The sequence below is a fragment of the Hemicordylus capensis genome, chromosome 6 (genome assembly GCF_027244095.1).
Source record: "Hemicordylus capensis ecotype Gifberg chromosome 6, rHemCap1.1.pri, whole genome shotgun sequence".
Classification (NCBI taxonomy): domain Eukaryota; kingdom Metazoa; phylum Chordata; class Lepidosauria; order Squamata; family Cordylidae; genus Hemicordylus; species Hemicordylus capensis.
In genome coordinates this window covers 2,714,856-2,734,906 of record NC_069662.1, presented here as the reverse complement: position 1 = coordinate 2,734,906, position 20,051 = coordinate 2,714,856, and the positions used below count along the sequence as shown (strand labels likewise).

At 51.5% G+C, this 20,051-nt stretch overlaps 1 protein-coding gene across 1 annotated transcript; it reads right to left on the bottom strand.

Annotated features, from left to right (window-relative positions):
• Positions 1-2,484: 2,484 nt before the first annotated feature.
• On the bottom strand, positions 2,485-18,807 carry LOC128331404 (cellular tumor antigen p53-like). The gene is made up of 10 exons (XM_053264756.1): positions 18,650-18,807; positions 14,742-14,863; positions 13,916-14,119; positions 10,307-10,490; positions 9,440-9,552; positions 9,030-9,139; positions 8,250-8,371; positions 5,593-5,675; positions 4,522-4,631; positions 2,485-4,218 (listed from the first exon to the last, which is right to left on the bottom strand). The coding sequence occupies exons 1-10, from the start codon at positions 18,660-18,662 to the stop codon at positions 4,128-4,130; spliced, it is 1,152 nt and encodes a 383-aa protein (XP_053120731.1). The 5' UTR covers positions 18,663-18,807; the 3' UTR covers positions 2,485-4,127.
• Between the last annotated feature and the right edge of the window lie 1,244 nt (positions 18,808-20,051).

Below are 20,051 nucleotides of genomic sequence, written 5' to 3'. Positions count from 1 at the left end.
CAGGTGCATGGAACACACTGTACATCTCCAAATGGAGACACAAGCACCTCTGGTTCTCTTCACACCAATCTGGAACCAAGACTAGACATTCAGAACAAGTTCTGGAGTGGAGGGGGGTTAAGACAGAGGCCCCCTACGTGCTTTGCCCCATTCTGGCATAAGAACAGCCCTGCTAGATCAGGCCCATCTAGTCCAGCATCCTGTTTCTCACAGTGGCCCACCAGATACCACTGGGAGCCTACAGGCAGGAGTTGAAAGGAGCATGCCCTCTCTCCTGCTGTTACTCCCCTGCAACTGGTACACAGAGGCATCCTGCCTTTGAGCCTGGAGGTGGCTTATAGCCCTCCGACTAGTAGCTGTTGCTAGACCTCTCCTCCATGAAGTTATCCAAGCCCCTCTTAAAGCCATCCAGGTTGCTGGCTGTCACCACATCTTGTGGCAGAGAGTTCCACAAGTTGATCATGTGTTGTTCTTTGGAGCAAGGGTTCCCCACTCGTGCGCCTCCAAATGTTGCTGAATTACAACTCCCATCATCCCCAGCCACAATTGTGCCTGGGAATGATGGGAGTTTTAGTTCAGCAACTTATGGAGGGCCATAGGTTGAGAACCCCTTATTTAGAAACTTATCTCATGTGCTGGAGGCTGAACCACATTTGATGCAGTTTTTGGTAACCTATGAACCAGTGGGCTCCCATTCAGCCTGTGAAGCCCCCCCCCCCTCAACACACATTTCCCTCAGAACAGAGATTTATGCCAGAGTTGCAACTATTTTCCACACAGGAATTCTGTACGCCTACCTGAAACAATCCTAAACAGAGTCAGTTTTTCAGCAATTAAATAAAATAAACTTCAGAATTAGCACTAGAGGTATGCAATTCAATCCAAGGTTGAATCGATTTGGGTAGAATCAGGGACAATTTGCAGGTTCAACCTCAAACTGAATCGCACTCAAAATAGAGGGCCTGATTCAGGGCTGAAGTGAACCACCCACAATTTGACCCAACTCAATATGGATGATTCAAACGCCATTTTGAGGTCCGTTTTGCTGGGGAAATGGGCCTCAAAATTGTGCTCCCCCCTCCCTGGGAGAGCTGGTCTACCAATTGGGGATGGTGGGTAGACACATCTTCTTAGGAGGGCAGACGCAGCAAGTCTGGAGGAGAGGGTTGGTCTACCCACTGACCCTAATTGGTTGACTAGCTCTCCTTGGAAAACCAGGAGCGCTGGTCTACCAATTGGCGGGTACACCAACCCTTTGTATGTTTTGCAGTGTGGTTGCCACTGGAAAATAGAACACATAGACACCATGCCTCCAGGCTGCAGCAGAGGGAAAAACAGACTTAGTGTGGCTGTGCACCAGTTTGGAGGACTGGTCTACCTGCTGACCCCAATTGGTAGACCAGCTTTCCCCAGAGAAAGGTGCCATTTTCCCAGCAAAAAAATTGGCCTCAAAATGGCACTGGAATCACCCAAATTGATATGGATGATTCAAGTGGGATTCGTTGAGACACCAGCTGTCCTCGACGAATCGAATCACAGAATTTGATTTGTACACACCCCTAGTTAGCACCCTCGTAACCACTCCCACTACCTTGATCCAGTGAGGAGGTTTATTGGGGGCAGGGCGAGAGGGTGGCAGGTGCAGGAAGAGGAGAAAAGACGACAGCATCTCTAAAAGCTCCCCCTTCCCAAAACGGGTCCCAATTGCAGCCGGGACCAGAAATACTAACAGTGCCTCCAACCTTGTTTTTAACTCAGATGGTCAAATAATGGGAGTGTGAACCACTCCCAAACATGGGCAGGAAGTTAATGGCCGGAGAAGAGACCCACTGTCTCTGCATACCTGTCCGGAGAACGTGACAATGTAGGAAATTCACATAATGGGATACCTTAAGACATGTTCATAAGGGATGCTCGTAATAGTAAGTTTGACTTCTGCCGCACCAGAGGAGGAGACGGAGGCTGCTCTCACGTGGCCTTCACATGCCGCTGCTGGGGGTGCCTTCCGGGTCATTTCTGCCTCACTCCTGAAGCAAACAGGCAAAGCAGCTTTGGAGAGACCAGCCTCTGTGCATCCTGTCTCTTCTCATGAGGGCGAAGAAAAGGTCGGTGCTCTCAGGCTGCTGAGAATCTTGCAGACGTGCCACACCCACGTCCAGCACCTCTCAGGCTCGAACCTTGAGAAATACCAGGTCTGGCTATCCAGGAGGAGGAAGGCGACCTAAAAATTGGACTTGGCTTTGGAGGTGGGGATGGTTCATGTCCAGCCCACTCTGGAATACTCAAATGCTTGCTCACAATCTTGGGTGGTATCTGAGTTGCTCCTAATAAAAACCTTTTGGATTTTTCTCTCGTGGGCCAACACAGATAGCTGAGATGGTCTGCATTACTGGTAAAGCTGGAATTTAAATACAAGTCCCAGTACTGGACTGATCCACTCCCATAGCACAATCCCTGCCCCTTTCTCAAAAAACACTTCTGATATATTAGGAAACAATTTATTCTGTATCCTGACTACAAAAGATCGGCAAACATAAGAAAAACAAGCATATAAAAAACCTTTTAAGATACAACAATTCCCAAATGATAGCAGAGGGTGTACCAAGAGAGGAGGCTGGTAAAGCAAACAGAGAGACTTTCACATGCCACAAGGCCGGGGAGGTGAGGAATCTGTGCGCATTCTGTGCCATGCACCATGGTTTTATTGTGTGTCGTTTTTAAACTTTTAATTAGGTTTGGGTTTTTTTACATTCCAATTTAATATTTGTATTGTTTCAACTGCTTAATAGTTCTGTGATGTTTTTAAATGCATCGTAAACTGCCTTGAGATTATTTTAATGGAAGGCAGTATGCAAACCTAACCATATATAAAAAATAAATATATATATATATAAACATTCTTACTTGGGGGGCAAGGTGTACAGTGAGGGAGAGGGTCTGCCCTAGGAACCAGCCTTGGATGCTCTCCTCCAAATATATAGGTAACCCCTACCGCCACACACACACACACCCGTCTCCAGAAAACCCCCAGTCTAAGGCCGTCTGGGATCGAGGTGGCTGTTTCCACCCTATATCCTCTGGCGATACTTTAGAACAGGGGTTCCCAACCTGTGGTACTCCAGCATTGTTGAACTACAAATCCCATCATTCCCAGCCACTATTTATTATGACTGGGGACGATGGGAGTTGTAGTTCAACAGCAGGAGAGTCAAGGTTTTCTACCCTTGCTTTAGAACAAGGGTTCCCAGATGCTGGAATGTGGCTCAAACCCCTGGGGAATCGCAGGAAGGACATCCAGAAAGCACAGCGTTTGGCATTTCATGCAGAATTCAGGATAGCTGAGGATCAAAATGTTTCTAGTGCCTAAAAGGTTTCCAGTGCTCAGTGAAATGATGCCTCACCTGCCAGGTAGAAGACCTGTTAAAGTTTGCAAACCGGCAGCTGTTTGTGCAAGGGGGCATCACTTACGTAATTCCTTGGGGGGTCACAGCACAGCTTCCTCAGGAGAAAGATCTTCCTTCTTTTTGGACACAGGCCTTGACTGCAGCTCACAATCTAAGCAAGGCTATTAATAACTTCTAATTTGAAACTTTTAAAATTTGTAATTTTAAATGTGGTTTTAGTCAGGTCTTTAAAAAAAAAATCTTTATTAATGTCTCATTTTACACTGCATGCATTTCATTGATGTTGCCAGCTGCCTTGAGCAGCAGTGTCCTGGAGGGGCGGAGTATAAATATCCTAACGTTATAACTACAACTCCCATCATTCACAGCCACAATGGCCAAAGGGATGCTGGGAGCCGTAGTCCAACATCTGGGGACCCAAGGTTGGGAACCTCTGGACTGAGGGGAAAGGAGCCCCCTCTCATGCAAACAAGGATGTTTCCACTGACCAGGAGGGGAGGGGCAAGAGAGTTATCCCTGCTCAGTCACAGGGGCAGCAGCGTCAGCTGGAGACGGGCCTCAAGAGCCCACCCTCCTTTCCCTCTTCCTTTGGGCCAAGAGAGAGATGCCTCCTTTTGCACATTGTTTTCTAATCTTCTTCTAGAAAGACGAGTCAGAGGAGGGGTGGGGAGGGAGAAGGAAAAGGCTCAAAGTCAGCCACAGGGTGGGGGAGAGACGGAGGGACTAGTCGGAATCCTGCGACTCGTCCTTCACCATTAGCTTCTTCCCATGGGACGGAGAGGGCACTTTCTCCTGCTTCCGAGCCTTCAGGAGCCTTCAGAGAGAAAGAAAAACCGCCGTTACAGAAGAATGGGCAGGAGTGCTTCAAGGAAGCAAACCGTGCCAGGTGGCTCAAGCCAGCCAGCCAAGCTGCATTCTGCAAGGAAGAACCCGAGGAAGCTCCCTTCGAGGGCCATTGCTAGCCTGACTGCAGGGGAAGGAAGCAGCAGAGGGGGAGGAACCCCGCTTCCCCGTGGGCAGCTGCTGGAATTGCCTGCCCCAGAAGACACTGCGCGGGCAGAACTTTGGATCCTGCCCTCTCCCACCAGGAAGCAAGCAGGCGGGGTTGACTACTCACCCTTTGGCCGGCTTGCATCGGCTCCTGGACTCCTCTTGGAGTTTCGAGTCTTGGAACTCAAAGGCGTCGTTGATCTCCTTCAGCTTGAGGTAGCGCTCACGCCCACGGATCTAGAAAGGGAGGGAGGGAAAGCATGGCCAGTTGCCAGAAAGTGCCCCAACGTCACAGAATGCAGCTTTGTGTCATCTTATTCCCACCTGGAAGGTGTAAATGACGACATTGTCTACAGTGTCCTTGGAAGTTTCTGCAACACGTCCCCTGCTAACTGAGCAGAGGCACCTTTTCCAAGTGGAGACTCTCTTTATTTAGCTGGCAGAGAGCAACTGGCCCTATCCATCCCCACCACAGCACCCCTACAGTGGCTGCTGCTGGTGTCTATCATATGTGTTGGGTTTTTTAAAGAATCTGAGTCCTTTGGGGACAGGGAGTCATCTTTATTTCTCTCTCTCTGTAAACTGCCTTGGGAACTTTCCTTAAAGCAGTATATAAATATTTGTAGCAGTAGGTGGTTCAGTTGTTCTCAAGCTTGGGTTGCCAGATGAAGTTGGACTACAACTCCCATCATCCCCAGTGGCCTTTGGCTGGGGATGATGAGAGTTGGCCTTTGGCTGGGGATGATGGGAGCTGTAGTCCAACACCAACCAATAATCCAGTTCTACAGAGCCCCCTCTCACATCACCCTGATCGACAATCCCCAGACATCCAACAGGTCTCCCGTCCAGCCACGCGCTTCCAGGCGGCCGCTGTGGTCCTTAGGCCAGGGGTGGGATTTTGATCAATGGCCAAGCATGACAGCAGCCAGCCCTTTCCTTTCCCTCCTCCCCAAGATGAGGCCAAGCAAGATGAGTTGTGCAAGGTATCTCCAACTTGCGGGGTGGGAGGGAATTATTTATTACTTATTTCATTAAAAGATTTAATATTCTGCCCAATCCAGAGACTCAGGGCGGTGTACAAAACAAGAATAGCATCTGAGATTTAAAGGAAGGAAGAAAAAGGAGAGAAAAAATTAAAGGGCAAACATCTGAATGCATGCAAGTCACAAAATGCAGCTTTTTGCCAGCCGCTTCCCACCTGGAGAGTGTAAATCTCATTGTCCTTGGAAGTTCCTGCAACACGTTTCTTGGAGGGCTCAGAACTGCTGTCTGGCAGAAGAGCTGAGGAAAGAGACGGGAGAACATAACGCCCGACCGAATGCTCCCAGGAAGTCCACCAGCAGAGCACGAAGGCAATCCTCCAACTTACCCCCAAACAGCTGATATAGTGCCTCTGACTATGGAGGCTCCATTTTGTCACCATGGCCAATAGCCACCGATTTGCCCAGCTCCCTTTTGAACCCATCTAAGCCTGTGGTCATCACCATACCCCACAGCAGCAAATTCCAATTCTGTGAAGAAGGATTTTCTCTCGCTCCTCCCAAATGTCCTGCCAATCCATTTGGCTAGATGACCCCAAATGTCATCGTTTGTGTGTGTGGGGGGGGGAGTGTCTCTATCCACACCAGTTGGAGTTTTAGAAGCCTCTCATGGCAATCCTCAAGCCAAATATTTTGCTAAATCTAGGAAGACAAGAAAAATCTTGCCCATGGGAGGTACCCTCCACCACCACCACTTCTCTTCTGGTCCTCCCTGCAGCCCCCGGTGTCACTAAGAAGCGTCCCCATCACCACTGCCTGGTGACTCAATCCAAAGCCCCAATTTTCTCCTCCTAGGCCCCAGAATCAAGCTTCTGCAAGTGGCCCCTCCCTGCCCACAGCCCCCACCCCAGTGTTCCCTCTCACAGGGATTCCCAGACGTTGTTGACTACAACTCCCATAACCCCCAAGAAAAAGCCATTGCAGCTAGGGATTCTGGGAGTTGCAGTCAGCAACATCTGAGGATCCCTGTTCGGAGGGAACACTGCCCCCAGCCCAGGGTTCTCAAACTCTGGCCCCCTGATTTTGCGAGACTGCAACTCCCTTCATCCTCAGTGGCCAAAACATGATCAAAGTCCAGCAACATCTGGGGAGCCATGTCTGAGAACCCCAAGAGGAATCCTTTTTGCTGGGCAACACACCACCCTGGGACCTCTGCTTCCACAAACCCATTTTCCGGTCAGGGCTGCCTTGGAGGGCCGAGTGGTTTGTACAATGCACAGCATCTGACAGAGGAAGGCAAGCGGAAACCCCCCAGGCAGAGACTGGGCATTTGATTTATTTTTTAAAAGATGTAATATTCCACCCAATCCACAGACTCTGGGCGGTGTACAAAACAAGAATAGAATCCAAGATTTTAGAAAGAGAAGAGAGAAAAGAGGAGAGAAGAAAAGAGGAGAGAAGATTTAAAGGGCAGAAAAGAAATGTCTTCAATAAGATTCTAAAGGCTGAAAGGCAGGAGGCAGACCGAATTGGGGGGGGGAGAGTTCCAAAGTGAAGGGGCAGCAACAGAGAAAGCCCTTCCGCGGGCCCTAGTACTAGGGACCTCTCTGAGACCAGGGACCAAAAGAAGGACAACCCGAGAAGATCTCACAGGACTGGCCGGGAGAGGCGGCCCTGCAGGTGAGCAGGTGCTCAGACCTGACAGGGTTTTAAAGGTGAGAACCAGCACTTTGAATTGGACCCGGAAGCAAAGAGGTCACCAGTCTTGGAGGGATGAAGTCAGAGCTTGTTTTGGCCCACCCAGACCCCGACAGCCTCCAGACACGGGCCAAGCCCAGAAACGGCATCTCCGGCGTGGCCAGGGGTGGCAACATGCAGCTGAGAACTGCACCCCAAACCGACAGATGACCCGCCCCCGCGGTTTCATGTAGGTGTTATCACTGGGCATGAGGCAGCCTTTGAAGACTTGGGGAGGAACCGCAGTTCTTCAGAGAACCCCCCACTTTGCCTGCAGAAGGTCCCCGGTTCAGCCCCTGGCAGCATCTCCAGGTAGGGCTGGGAGAGACTCCTGCCTGGGACCTTGGAGAAGCTGCTGCTGCTGCTGCCAGTCAGGGTAGGGAATGCTGAATTACACAGACCAAGGGTCTGACTCAGCACAAGGCAGCGACCGATGTATAAAGCAGACCACCATTTTGAGGATGGGGCTCTCCCAGTAGAGCCCCTCCTTTGCACACAGAAGGTCCTGCAGCACCTCCAGGCAGGGCTGGGAAAGACTCTTGCCTGAAACCCTGGAGAGCTGTTGCTGCCAGTCAGTGTAGAGAATACACGGGCCAAGGGTTCGACATGGGATCAGGCAGCTTCTCAGAAACTTCAGTTAGGACAAGAGACGGCTGGCAGGCTGCCAAACTGGGCAGGCGATACGGAACACCCAGTGCTTAAACAGCAACCCGGGCTGGCAGCCCTCTGCTGGGCAGAATTAAAAGGTGCTGGCAGTTCCCTTTGGGACCCAAGGACCACCTGCTGCCTCACCAGTCTCCTGCACTGAGCAGTGGGCTGGACCTCCCAGGCCCCTCCCAACTCTGAAATTACACCTGTATGTCTGAGCTATTCCATCTTCATCTCAAGCCCTCCTCCGAGTCGCCCAGTCGCCTGAAGTTTGGCAGATCGCCACTAGGGAGAGCCCTTTCTCGGCTGTGGCGCCCTTCACGTGAAACACCCTCCCCGGAGAAGTTCGCCCGGCCCCAACTCTGAGCTCCTTCTGGTGCCAGGCAAAGACCTTTTGTTGTTGTTGTTGAATTCCCCTGCCTCCCACCCCAAGATGATCCAGGGCATCTTCACACCAAAGCACAACACAGAGACACAAGATCAAGCTCACCCCGTTTGGATTTTCGGCCAGCGCTTGCCGCTTTCGAGGAGCTCTCCTCTCCTGACCTGCGGTCCCGTCCAGGGCAGGTGCAAACCCGGACTTCGAAGCAGCGGCGTCCCAAAAGCATTCCTCTGTGCGAAAAGCAGGCAGGAAAAGAGGTGCAAATTCCAATGCACTGTGCAGCAGAGGCAGAAATCCCAGGACCGCCCACTCCCCCGGCCCTCGGAACAATCAACAAAAGCTAATTGTGTCAGAGCTAATCTGGGGTGCAAATAATGACCTCTTCACGCAAATGGAGTTCAAAGTCCCAACTTGACCAGGGCTGGTCAAGCTGAACCTCCCTGACTGTTGGACTACAACTCCCATCATCCCTAGTCAGATTACTGCAGCAGGGGGTGATGGGAGTTGTAGTCCAGCAACACTTGGAGAGTCTCCGATTGGCCAACCCTGCGCTGGATGCTTGCCCTGGCTTCCTAGAGCACCCCACTTCCTTCCCCAAGAACCAAGGAGTCCTGGCTCTTCTCAGCCCCATCAAGGACTCCACTGGTCCTCCTCTTGAACCCAGATATCCTGGATCCCAATTCCACTCAGCCCTAACCCACTAGGACAGGGGGCCTCAGCCTTGGACCCCTAGACATCGGACAACTCCTCCTATAATCAAAAGAGGCCATTATGCCTGGGGGTGATGGGAGTTGTAGTCCCAACACATCTGGGACCCAAGGCTGAAGACCAGGGCAATCTAGGACCCGGTAAGGTGCTGGCAAGCAAGTGGCAAAGGTGGCTACTCACTGGGGAGTCTCCAGGGTGATGATGGCCAAGATGGGGCGCCTGTTCATGCCCCCCATGCAGGAACTGTTGCACATGAAGTTGTACAGGACCGGGGTGTAGTCCGTCCCCACCTGCAAGGGAGACGGGGAATTACGCACAGACACCGCCCCACTGCAAGCCAAGGGGGCAGCTCCAGAGGGGAAAGGGAGGCGGGGGGCAAGGGAGGGGCAGGCAGGCAGGCAGGGGGAAAGCTTCACAAGGGGGGGGGAGAGCGTGGATGGTGCTGGCAGGCTCATGCAGGGAAGGAGACGAGGAGGTGGAGGGAAATGCTGCCTGCAGATTCAAAACGGGGCCGGAGACGCCGCTGGCTGCAGGCCTCCAGCAACTAGGACGGATCAAGGACCTTCCCTCCCACTGGTCTCCCCAATAACCTGGGGGATCTCGTAGGGGATGACGACGCTGTGGCGCTGGGTGTTGGGGTCCAAACAATAGCAGGCCTGCGGGTTTCCTTCCACGAGGATCAGGTGCTGAGCGGTGTTCTTGTCTGTCAGAAGACACAACTGAGGTCAGGGCGGGGAGAGGACGGGGTGGCTGGTTCATAGAGGGGAGGTGGGGCGTGCCGGGGTGGGGGGAGGAGTGGGGCTTGGTTCCAGCCAGGTCTCTGCTGCAGAACCTGTTTCAGGGACAGAGCTGGCCCCTGGAATGTGCTATGTGACTACAGGAACGTGGCCTCTGAGATCGTGCAGAGTGCCTACCCCTCACCAGCGAAGCAACCAAAGCCAGCTAGCCCCTCATACACCTGCGGCTAGAAGAAGGTGAGCCGCCTTGGGATGGTTTTAATGAAAGGCGGTATACAAATTTAACAACAACAACAACAAAATAAAGGTGGTACCTCTCCCATTTCCTCTCCCCTTCCTACTTTTAAATTCTGGCCTCCCCCGTGATATGTGACATGGCTCACTTGTTTGAGACACCTCAACTCACAAGCACTCTGCCCCAGCACACACAGATGTAGCTTGTGTGTCTTTTCTTTGGGGTGGGGGGGAGGACCTGTACAGAATCCTGACATGGGGGGTAGGAGCAAACTGATGATTCCCCCCCCCCGCAGTCCTCCTCCAGCATACTAAGGCTCAGTGTGCAAAACATGATCATAGAGATGGTGCCCCTGAGCAACTGCAGAGTGCCTTTCCTCACCACTGATGAATGGCCAGGTAAGTACTGGGGGCGGGCGAGGTGGAGCCTGTGGTGCATTCGGGGACCCACCTTCCAGGCCTCCGTATGTCTCCCCCGCCACTCACCCTCACTGGTGCGCTCATGGTGCGGGCAACGCTTCACCACTTCGGAAAGATGCTCGGGCTTCTTGTAGACGGCCATGGTGCGGATCAGGGTGCCGGGAGGCAGCGGGGTGGAGCTGGACACCTTGAGGCGGACCAGGCAGGTCTTTCCCAACTGGCAAAACATCTTGTTGAGCACCGGTGAATACTGCATGGCGGGGGGGGGGAGGTGGGAAAAGAGGAGGGGTCACTGGTGCTCCGTCTGGTGGAAAGATGCCCAGTGGTTCCAAGGGACCCAGGCGTCCAAGTCTCACCTCCCCCACACCCTCTGATCTGCATGAGCTCAGACACATCCCAGCACCCAGACTCCAACCCCTCACCCGCTCCCCAGACCCCCCCCCATTCCATGTACAGATCCCTCTATACCTTCAACATCCAACCATCCTAGACGCCCCCCCCCAAATCTAGTACTTCTCCTTCCCTAATCGACACCCCTAATCCATGGCTCCCCAAATCTCCTATAAACAAGGAGCAATAACATTATTTATTTTAATTGCATGATTTTAATGCATCTCATCCTCGCCCACAAAAGCAAACCAGGCACTGATCCACACCCTGTATTCCGCCCTCGCTTTTTTAAAAGTCCCATTGCTCTGGGCACTGACCTTTTCTTCCATTGTTGCAATGAGGAGGAGGCGGAGGGGGAATTGGAGTTGGGGCAGAATCCCTCTGACCCAGCAAGCAGCCCCCTCCCCAGCTAGCGCCACCCTCGCAGCCAACCTGGGGGCAGCAGAAGAGGCATTGGCAAGCCTGCCAGCTGGAAGGAGGAGCAGCCACCAGGAAGCGTGTTGGGACTTGTCTGGAGATTTGCAGGAGAGGGAGGTGGCCGGGCCTGAGGTGGCCACCCTCACAAGGTCCCCGCCTCCGAGTCCCTCCCTACACATTCTTCCTTCAGAAGGGCAGCAGCACTGAAAGGGGAGAGCCTTCCTCAGTGGCCCCCCTTGTGGAAAAGGGCAGGACAGGGAGGGAAGGAGGGATTCCCATTGCTCGAACCCACTAACAGTAAGTCAGCAGAGGCTGGGGAACTCGGGGACACAGCGCCCGCCCCAAAAGACAGCTCTGGAACCTTGTGGGGGTAAAAGCAGCCACAGGCTGGAGGGGGGAGGCAGGTGGGAGGTGAGCATTTCAGATCAAGGAAGGCTGAAGGAGGGAGAAGAGTCAAGCACTCGCCTCTTGCTTGGGACGCAAATCGCCCCTTCCCAAGAGGCACTCAGTCAAGTGGCTAGTGGGAGAGGAGAGGAAGGAGGGGGGGGGTTATATCTGCCCCAATGGACGCTGCCTGGAGGCTGGAAAAGGACACTGTCTCAGCCCACGGCAATGGTTTCACGGTCAAAGCAGAACATCGCCTTTTCCTTTGGGGAGAGCTGCCAGTTTAGTAGATCAGGGGAATGCCATGGACATCGTCTATCTTGAGTGCAGCAAAGCACCCGACAAAGCCTATCTTGATATCCTTGTGGGCAGGATGGCAAAAATAAAGGCTAGATGGTATATTACACTATTAGCACTGATAAGAGGGTTAGGAGGCTCTGAACTAACAAGTGTATCCCTTCTGTCACAAACCTGCAGCTCAGGTTCAGTTACTCACGAGTGCTGTCACTGAAATAGCGTAGTGGTTAGAGTGTTGGACTAGGACCAGGAAGACCCGAGTTCGAATCCCTATTCAACCATGAAGCTCACTGGGTGACTCTGGGCCAGTCATGTACCTCTCAGCCTAACCTACCTCACAGGGTTGTTGTGAGGATAAAAATAAGCATGAACACCACACTGAGCTCCTCGGAGGAAGAGCGGGATATAAATCTAGAAAATGAAAATGAAATGAAAGGGACAAGTTAAATATGAGAGAGAGTGAGAGTGGGGGTACCTGAGATGAAGGTTTGACACAGAAGGGGTATATTTGTTAAAAAGAACTGAGAACCCCTGTCTTAGGGGACCAGCAGTTGAACACGAGCCAGCCATGTAATGCAGCTGCTAAAAAGGCGAACGCCATCCTGGGCTGCATTAACAGATACATCGTGCCCAGATGATGAGAAGCGATTGCTCCACTCTTCTCTGCACTGGTCAGATCTCACTTGGAACCCTGTGTCCAGTTCGGGACCCCACGTTTTAAGAAGGATGTTGATCCTGCCAACTGGAACAGGTTCAGCTGAGGGTAACCAAGATGGCGAGGGGTCTGGATTGGAATCCAAGGCCCAAGAGGAACAGTCAAAGGAGTTGGACATGTTCAGCCTGGAGCAGAGAAGACTAAGAAGGGAGACGAGAGTTGTCTTGCAATATCTGAAGGGCTGTCACAGAGGAGGGGACTTGTTCTCTGTGGCTCCCAAGGGCAGGACTAGAACCCAGGGCTTGGAATGACAAGGAAGCAGATTCAGGCTCGACATTAGGAGGAACTTCCCAATCACAAGAGGTGTTGCAGAGTGGAACAGGCCACACCACAGAGAGCGCCACACAGGCTCTCCTTCGCTGGAGGTTTTCAGAGGCTGAATGGCCTACCCGTCAGGGCTGCAGCTGCAGCAGATACTTGCATTGAGCAGAGGGTTAGTCTAGAAGACCTCCGAGGTCCCTTCCAGCTCTAAAATTCTATGTCCTGGGTTTAAGCCTGCATTGTGAGGGAACGATCTTCTCACACACAGGGAAGAAATGCGACTGAATTACATCCCGCCCTCCCAGCAAGGCTGATTGGCAAGCAAGAGCAGTAACTCACACAGAGGTAGGACAGGCTCAAATCAAGACCCCAACACTTGACAGACACTCTGCCTCCTTCCCACAGACTGCGAGAGCAAACCTGTTCCTTGGGATAGCTTGATATTCTGTACAGTGCCCAACTCATCGGGATGAGACCAGTGTACAAGTCCTTACAGCAGGGATCCTCAAACTTGGGTCCCCAGATGCTGTTAGGACTACAACTCCCATCATCCCCCGGGCATTGTGGCTGGGGGGTGATGGGAGTTGTAGTCCCAACAGCATCTGGGGACCCAAGGTTGGGAACGCTTGCCTAAGCAGGAGTTCTGCATTTTATCTTAATATAGAATTGTAAAAAATAATAATTCAACCCACCCGGAGTCCTCTGGATAAGGGAAGCTACAGATCTAAATAAAAGGAAATAAAGTGAAGAAGGTCTCCCACAACACTCCCACCCCCACCCATGCACACTTTGCTAAGCAGGGTCCACCCTGGTTTGCGTTTGAATGGGAGACTACATGTGTGAGCACTGTGAGAGATTCCCCTCAGGAGATAAGGTCACTTTGGGAAGAGCATCTGCATGCTTGCATGCAGAAGGTCCCAAGTCCCCTCCCTGGCAGCATCTCCAAGAGAGGGCTGAGAGAGACTCCTGCCTGCAACCTTGGAGAAGCCACTGCCAGTCTGGGTAGACAATACTGAACTAGATGGACCGATGGTCTGACTCAGTAGAAGGCGGCTTCCTAACATCTGGAGTATAAATTTGCAATATGGGCATGTGATGACTTCCTCCTTCCACAGACACAGCTCTTTTATGAACCCCCTGTAGGGATAAAATAAAGTGGCGGTTTGAGGATTGCCCAGTTTCTAAAGCTAGACCCTCCCCCAGTTCCGTACGGTGCAGGTGACGGATTTGGCAGTGCTCGACTTCTGGAATTCCAGCTGGAAATCGTGCTCGCCGGCGTAGTCGGTGGTGGAAGGGATAGAAGAAGTGTCTAGAACCACCTCGAAACCCTCTCTGTTTGCCTCTACCCTCTGGCTGCTCCCTTCCCGCTCAGGGGGCAGGGGGCTCGAACCGAAATTCTGATGCAGGTCCACATCCTGAAAGAGAGTGGGGTAGTGGGGGAGAGAAGAGGGGGGGAAATTCACTCAATTTCCCACTTCTGTCGACTGGATAATAAGACGACAAGTAAGGACCAGCAACCCGGCACCAGAGTCTCCAGCCCCACAACAGGGGGGTTTCTGATCCCCCCCAGGGGGGAAAGAAAGCGGGGAGGGAAAAGGATGCCCCCTTCCTTTCCCACTCTCCTGGAACCTTCCCCCACTGTAGACAGAGCCGTCAGGGGGCCGCCGTGTTCAAGGTTGGCTGCCAGCTCCATGCCCAATGTGTTTCGGATGAGGGGAGGTTTCTTGGAGAGTCGAAAGGGAAACGATGCCACAAGGCAATTACAAATCAGGCAAAGTACAGTCACTTGCTTTTGTCTGTCCCGAACTCCTGTGCATCAGGGGAAATTTTCTCCCTGCTTTTTTCTACCCGACAGGAGGTTGGGTAGTGTGAAACTGCACCAGATAGAGTTTTTCTCTGGGGATGGACTACCCCAGCCTTCCCAGTGGGTTTCGGCCCTGCAAGAGCTCCTTCTCCACCCACTCCTGCCGCTGCCTTTGTTCCCGAACTCCTGGGTTTGCCTTCTCCCCCTCCCCCCATGCCTGCATCACTGCTTACCAAACTGTCACCAGTTCCGTCCTGTATCATTTTCCAAAGCTCAAGAAATTTCTCCTGGCTTAGCGGTGGCTCCACATCTGAATCAGAATCTGGGATCTGGTGCATCTCGGTGGCGGAGAATCCTACAGGAGAAAGGGAAGGGATGGGAAGGGAAGGCCGGGGGGGGGGGAGGAGGATCAGCAGCTGGAGAATACTGGCTGGTGTCCCAAAGGTGCTCTTGTGCAACCAGCAAAGTTTCACTGGTGCAAGAAAATGGCGCAGCTGCACGGAGGCCGAGATAGGTGTTTCCCATAGTCTGGGCAACATACCAGCGGGGATTCGAACCGGCAACCTCTGGCTTGCTAGTCAAGTCATTTCCCACTGTGCCATGAGGTATGTGCCTTTAAAACAGTGGTGCATATGCTGGGAATCTCCAGGCTTGACTACTGCAATGCACTCTACTCGAGGCTGTGTGTGTATGTAGTCCGGAAACGACAATTGGTACAGAATGCAGCAGCCAGGATGGTCTCTGGGACAACCCGAAGGGACCACGTAACACTGGTTTTAGAAGAACTGCACTGGCTGTCGATGTGTTTCCGGGCAAAATACAAAGTGCCGGTTATTACCTGTAGAGCCCTGAAGGGTTTGGGCCCAGGGTACATAAGGGGCCGCCTCCTTTGTCATGAATCCTGCCGATTATTAAGATCATCTGGGGAGGTCCGGTTACGGTTGCCACCGGCTCGTTTGGCGGTGACTCAAGCCTGGACCTTCTCCGTGGCTGCCCCAGGGCTTTGGAATATGCTCCTTGTCAAAATAAGAGATTCCCCATCTCCGATTTCTTTTAGGAAGACCCCAAAGACACACCTGCTTAGCTGAAATTAATTTTAAGCTGTTTTTATCCCATGAAATTGTTTTAACTTTTTATTCCATGGAATTTGTTTTAATTGGTTTTACTCTGTTTTATATTTGTTGTGTTTTAAATTGTGTACACCACTTAGAAATACACATATCAGGCGATACAGAAATATGACATATAAACAAACATGACCCTTGATGCTGAGAACAGGGAGGCAGGGAAGGAGAGAGAGAAGTTTTTCTCCTCCTCATTAGAACTCAACATCATTCCATCGGCTTGATGGGCCAGTGGACAGGAGACAGGCCAAAAGAAACCTTCCACTCAACATAGAATAAATGTATGGAGTGTGCTGCCTCCAAGATACATTGAGGGCTACTGGGGGGGGTGTGAGTCCGATTCACGGAGGATGAAAAGAAAAGGTCTATCAGCGGCTACTAGTCATGATGGCTAGAGGGAGCCTCCACTTTCAGAAGCAGTATATCTGAGTGCTGGGAAGGGATGTTGCCAGGGGCCTTGCTAGGCGCTTAAAATATCTGGGACCCAGGCCCACAGACCCCCTGATAATTAAACTCAATCATAGCCCCCCAAATAATCACATTGTTTTAGTCTGTAAGATTATAGTGCCACACCTACGAAGGATGAAGCAGCAGAAAGCTAGGAGAGGCAAGAAGCATTCTCCTCTGCTCTGTACAGGTGCCTCCATTTGCTTTCTGGAAGAGGTCACGGAGGAGGGAGGTGGCGGATGAGATTTGGGGCTCTGAACAATTCGGAGGGGGGCATGCCCCTAACACCACCCTTTGCTCTTGCATGTTGCCCTTCTGGTGAGCTGGCATTTAGCCTGCCACGGCTGGACAGGAATGAGTTTCTGGCGCAGCAAAATTCTCTGCCAGCATGCCCTACACTGTGAAATTCTGAGTAGCCTTAAACATTGCCTATGTGCAATTTCTCCTACAGTGGTATGTTCCTCCAGGCAGCGCTTGAAAAATCACATCTAATTTTGCAAGAAAATTTTGTCAGTGGATCTGGGTTTATATTTACTGCAAAGGAGCAGGACAAGCTTATGCCTGTCCCCTTGGAAGCGAGTCTCACAGAGTTCAATGGGAATCTTTTTTATCTGACTTGATGCAGTTGTTACAACCTATGACTTAAAACTGTTGAATATTCATAGAAGGCTCTCAGCTGCTACATTCTCAGGAAGTGGACATTAAGTTAAATATGATAAATAAAATAAGTTGACAATTTGGGTATCCCCCGGCATATGGCTCAGCTGTCTTCCTGGAGCTCTTACTTAAGCACACCTAACCAAGCCTTGTGGGTGGGTGTGAGACACACACTCTCTCTCTCTCTTTAAGATTCTACATAGCAGCTGCATTGTTTACTCACCTACAAACTCACTATCAAAATGTACATTTTTTTAAAAATTATTGTTAAATTTATTTTATTAAAATTTCATTAAAACAATCCCAAGACAATTTACCAAACATTTAACACAATATAAGACAATAAAAATATTAAGTTAGAATATAAAAATACAAATCTAATTAAACTTTTTTAAACACACACACACACAATACGACCATAAAATACAGAGCAGCAACAACACTCATATAAAAACCTGGGTAAAAAGCCAGGATTTCACTTGCTTTCTAAAAACTGTGATGGAAAATGTGACATTCAAAATTCTCAGTTCACTTGCCAGTAAGTTTGCATTTGAAAGGAGAGCACACCAGTTAAATGCATGCTATTTGCTTAAAATAATAAGAATTGCACCTGTTAAAGGTTTATAGGTATTACATGTTTTTGTGGGGTGTTTGTTTTTTTAAAGAAAAGAGATTACTTTACTTTATAAGTCACCCAGAGAACAATTGTTATGGGTTGTTCAACAAATAAAGTAAGGACATCTTGCACGCGCACCCCGAGAAGCAGCTTGAGAAGGAGGCCTATACAGAGAGACATGAACTCCTTAGAGGGGCCGGATAAAAATGTATTAAGAGAGGAGCTGGCCAGACGCGGGAGCCTCCTCCAACGCCCCCCCCCCACTAAGTAAGCGGTTTGTCAACACCCACCCCTCCCCCCATCGTGCAGCAGCCTCTCCCCCCCCCCATCACTGTCTTCACCCATCGAAACAGGTTTTTAGCATGTTTCCTTCTGCTCCCTCCCACGCCGCGCATCACTTCCCCCCTTGAAATCCCTCCAAGTGTTGTTGGGGGCGGGGGGTCTGCTTTCTTCAGCAACAGGGGGGAAACTGCATGGAGGAAAGCTGGTCTGGTGGCAGCAAGCAAGACTTGTCCCCTTAGCTAAGCAGGGTCTGCATAGGAATGGGAGACTAGAAGTGTGAGCACCGTAAGATATTCCCCTGGAGGGATGGGAAGAGCAGAAGGTTCCAAGTTCCCTCTCACTCTGCCTGCACCTTGGAGAAGCCGCTGCCAGTCGCAGTACACAATACTGAGCTAGATAGACCAAAGGTCTGACTCGGTAAATGGCAGCTTCCTACGAGCGGGGAAAGCAAGCAGAGCAAACGGTGCTCTAGTCGGCCCTTCGGGTCCTGGAACCGCGAAGAGGGGCGTCGGGAGGGGGGAAAAGGCGACTTCCCAGCCCGATCCACGACGGCACGTGTTACTCGCCCCCAATTCCACGGACTCCTTTGAAACGCTGACTTGTTGTATGCCAGACAGACACGGCTAGGAGGGATCGGGGCGTTTTTCCTTGCCCGGAAGCCCGGCTCCCAAGCCGCCGCGGGAGAGCCATTGACGTCTCGTGGGGGGCCCGGACGCCCCCGCCCTCCTCGCCCTTGTCTCAATGGAGCTCCTCCGCGCCACTCCGCGTTCCATCCTCCGAACGCTGGCGCCCCGAGCGTTCCAACCTCTCCCTCACCCCCGCCCCGCCGCCCTTTTCTCAATGGGAGAAGGAAGGAGGGAGCCCCACGCGGCGATTCCGCGGCCAGGCAGCCGCGCTGCAAAAGCTTTTCCCGGGGAAAAGCGGGGGCGGGGAGGGAACAGCCGCCTCCCCCGCCCCGCACACTCCCCTCACTGAAGCGGGGGCGGGATTCGGGGAACGGGGTCACCCCGTTTACCTCTACGGGCCATGGCTGAAGGCTCCGGCGCCGGGCCCGAATTCGACGGCCAAACCCGCCCTGGTCAGCGCAGCGGGGGGCGCTCTTGTGAGAAAGCCCGCGACGAGCGAGGGATTCCCCCAGTGCAGTTCTCGCGAGCGGACGGGGCCGGCGCGGCAGCCCGCACGCGTAGCCTTTCTGTGGGCGGGCTGCGCTCTTCGATCACTGTCTCTTCGAATCCTCTCCAGGAGAAGGAAGTTTTGGCGAGATTTTCCATGCTGGTGGTCAAAGACCGTCATAAAGATATTGATGCTCCTTAGGATTATTATCTGTCTGCATAATTTCTTCCTATCCGTCCTGGACTCATGAAGCTTTGGATCATGTCCCTCCCGTCGTTGGAACTGAAGAAGAGTCCGAAATGTGACATTTAGCAGGACACGTTTTCTCTGCTAAGGCGCACAGTATGTTTTTCTTGTTACAGTTTTATAGTTCGCACTGAGTGGATCCAGCATTGTTATCCATCATATGTGGTATTATTTGCTCTTTCATACATTGCTTTAGTATTTCACTTTAAATAGTACTCGTAACATTCTTGTGTACTTCTCTTATCCTGTTTGAGTACTTTTTTCATATATTGTCTTCTGGCATCACAAAAATCTTCTCAGGCTCAGCCCTGACTTGATGTGTTTTCCAATAACATTAAAAAAAAGCCCAGCTGGGTCAGGCCCAAGGCCTGTCTAGTCCAGCATCCTGCTTCACACAGTGATCTACCAGGTGCCTCTGAGAAGCCCACAAGTGGTGGTGGGGAGGAGGGAACACCCTTCCCATTGGTATTCCCTAGCACCTGGGGTCAGGGGTCATCCCCCCTCCACCGATCCTGATGGAACTATACAACTACCCAGGCTTAGATTGGTAGCTCTATCTTCTCCATTAATTTGTCTAATCCTGTTTTTAAAACTGTCCAGATTTGTAGCCATCACTATATCTGGTGGCAGTGAATTCCATAGTTTAACTACACGCTGTGTCAAGAAGCACCTCCTTCTATTCGTGTATAAATTAACCTGTTATGTGTGACCTACGTGCATTTTGCTGCATGAAATACATCATGTCACCATGTCCCCTGGCACTTTCTGTGACAACTGCATGCTGGGAAGCAGTAAAACATGTGCGTGTGAGAGCATCACATGTGATCTATGTGTTAAGTGCTCTCCATGTACAAAAAGGCACTCCACATCAGCTCAGAGGTACTCTTGTCTTTCATTATGATGTCATTCGAGAGGATGAGCCACGTCAAAGTTTAAGCAGCAGCTGAAATCAGGTCCTTCAGATGCCAGGGAGAAAGCTAGACCTTCACTGGCAGCTTTTATTGGCCGAGACTGGCTGGGGGAGAGAGATTAAATCAGTCCTCTGTCTGCCTGCTGCT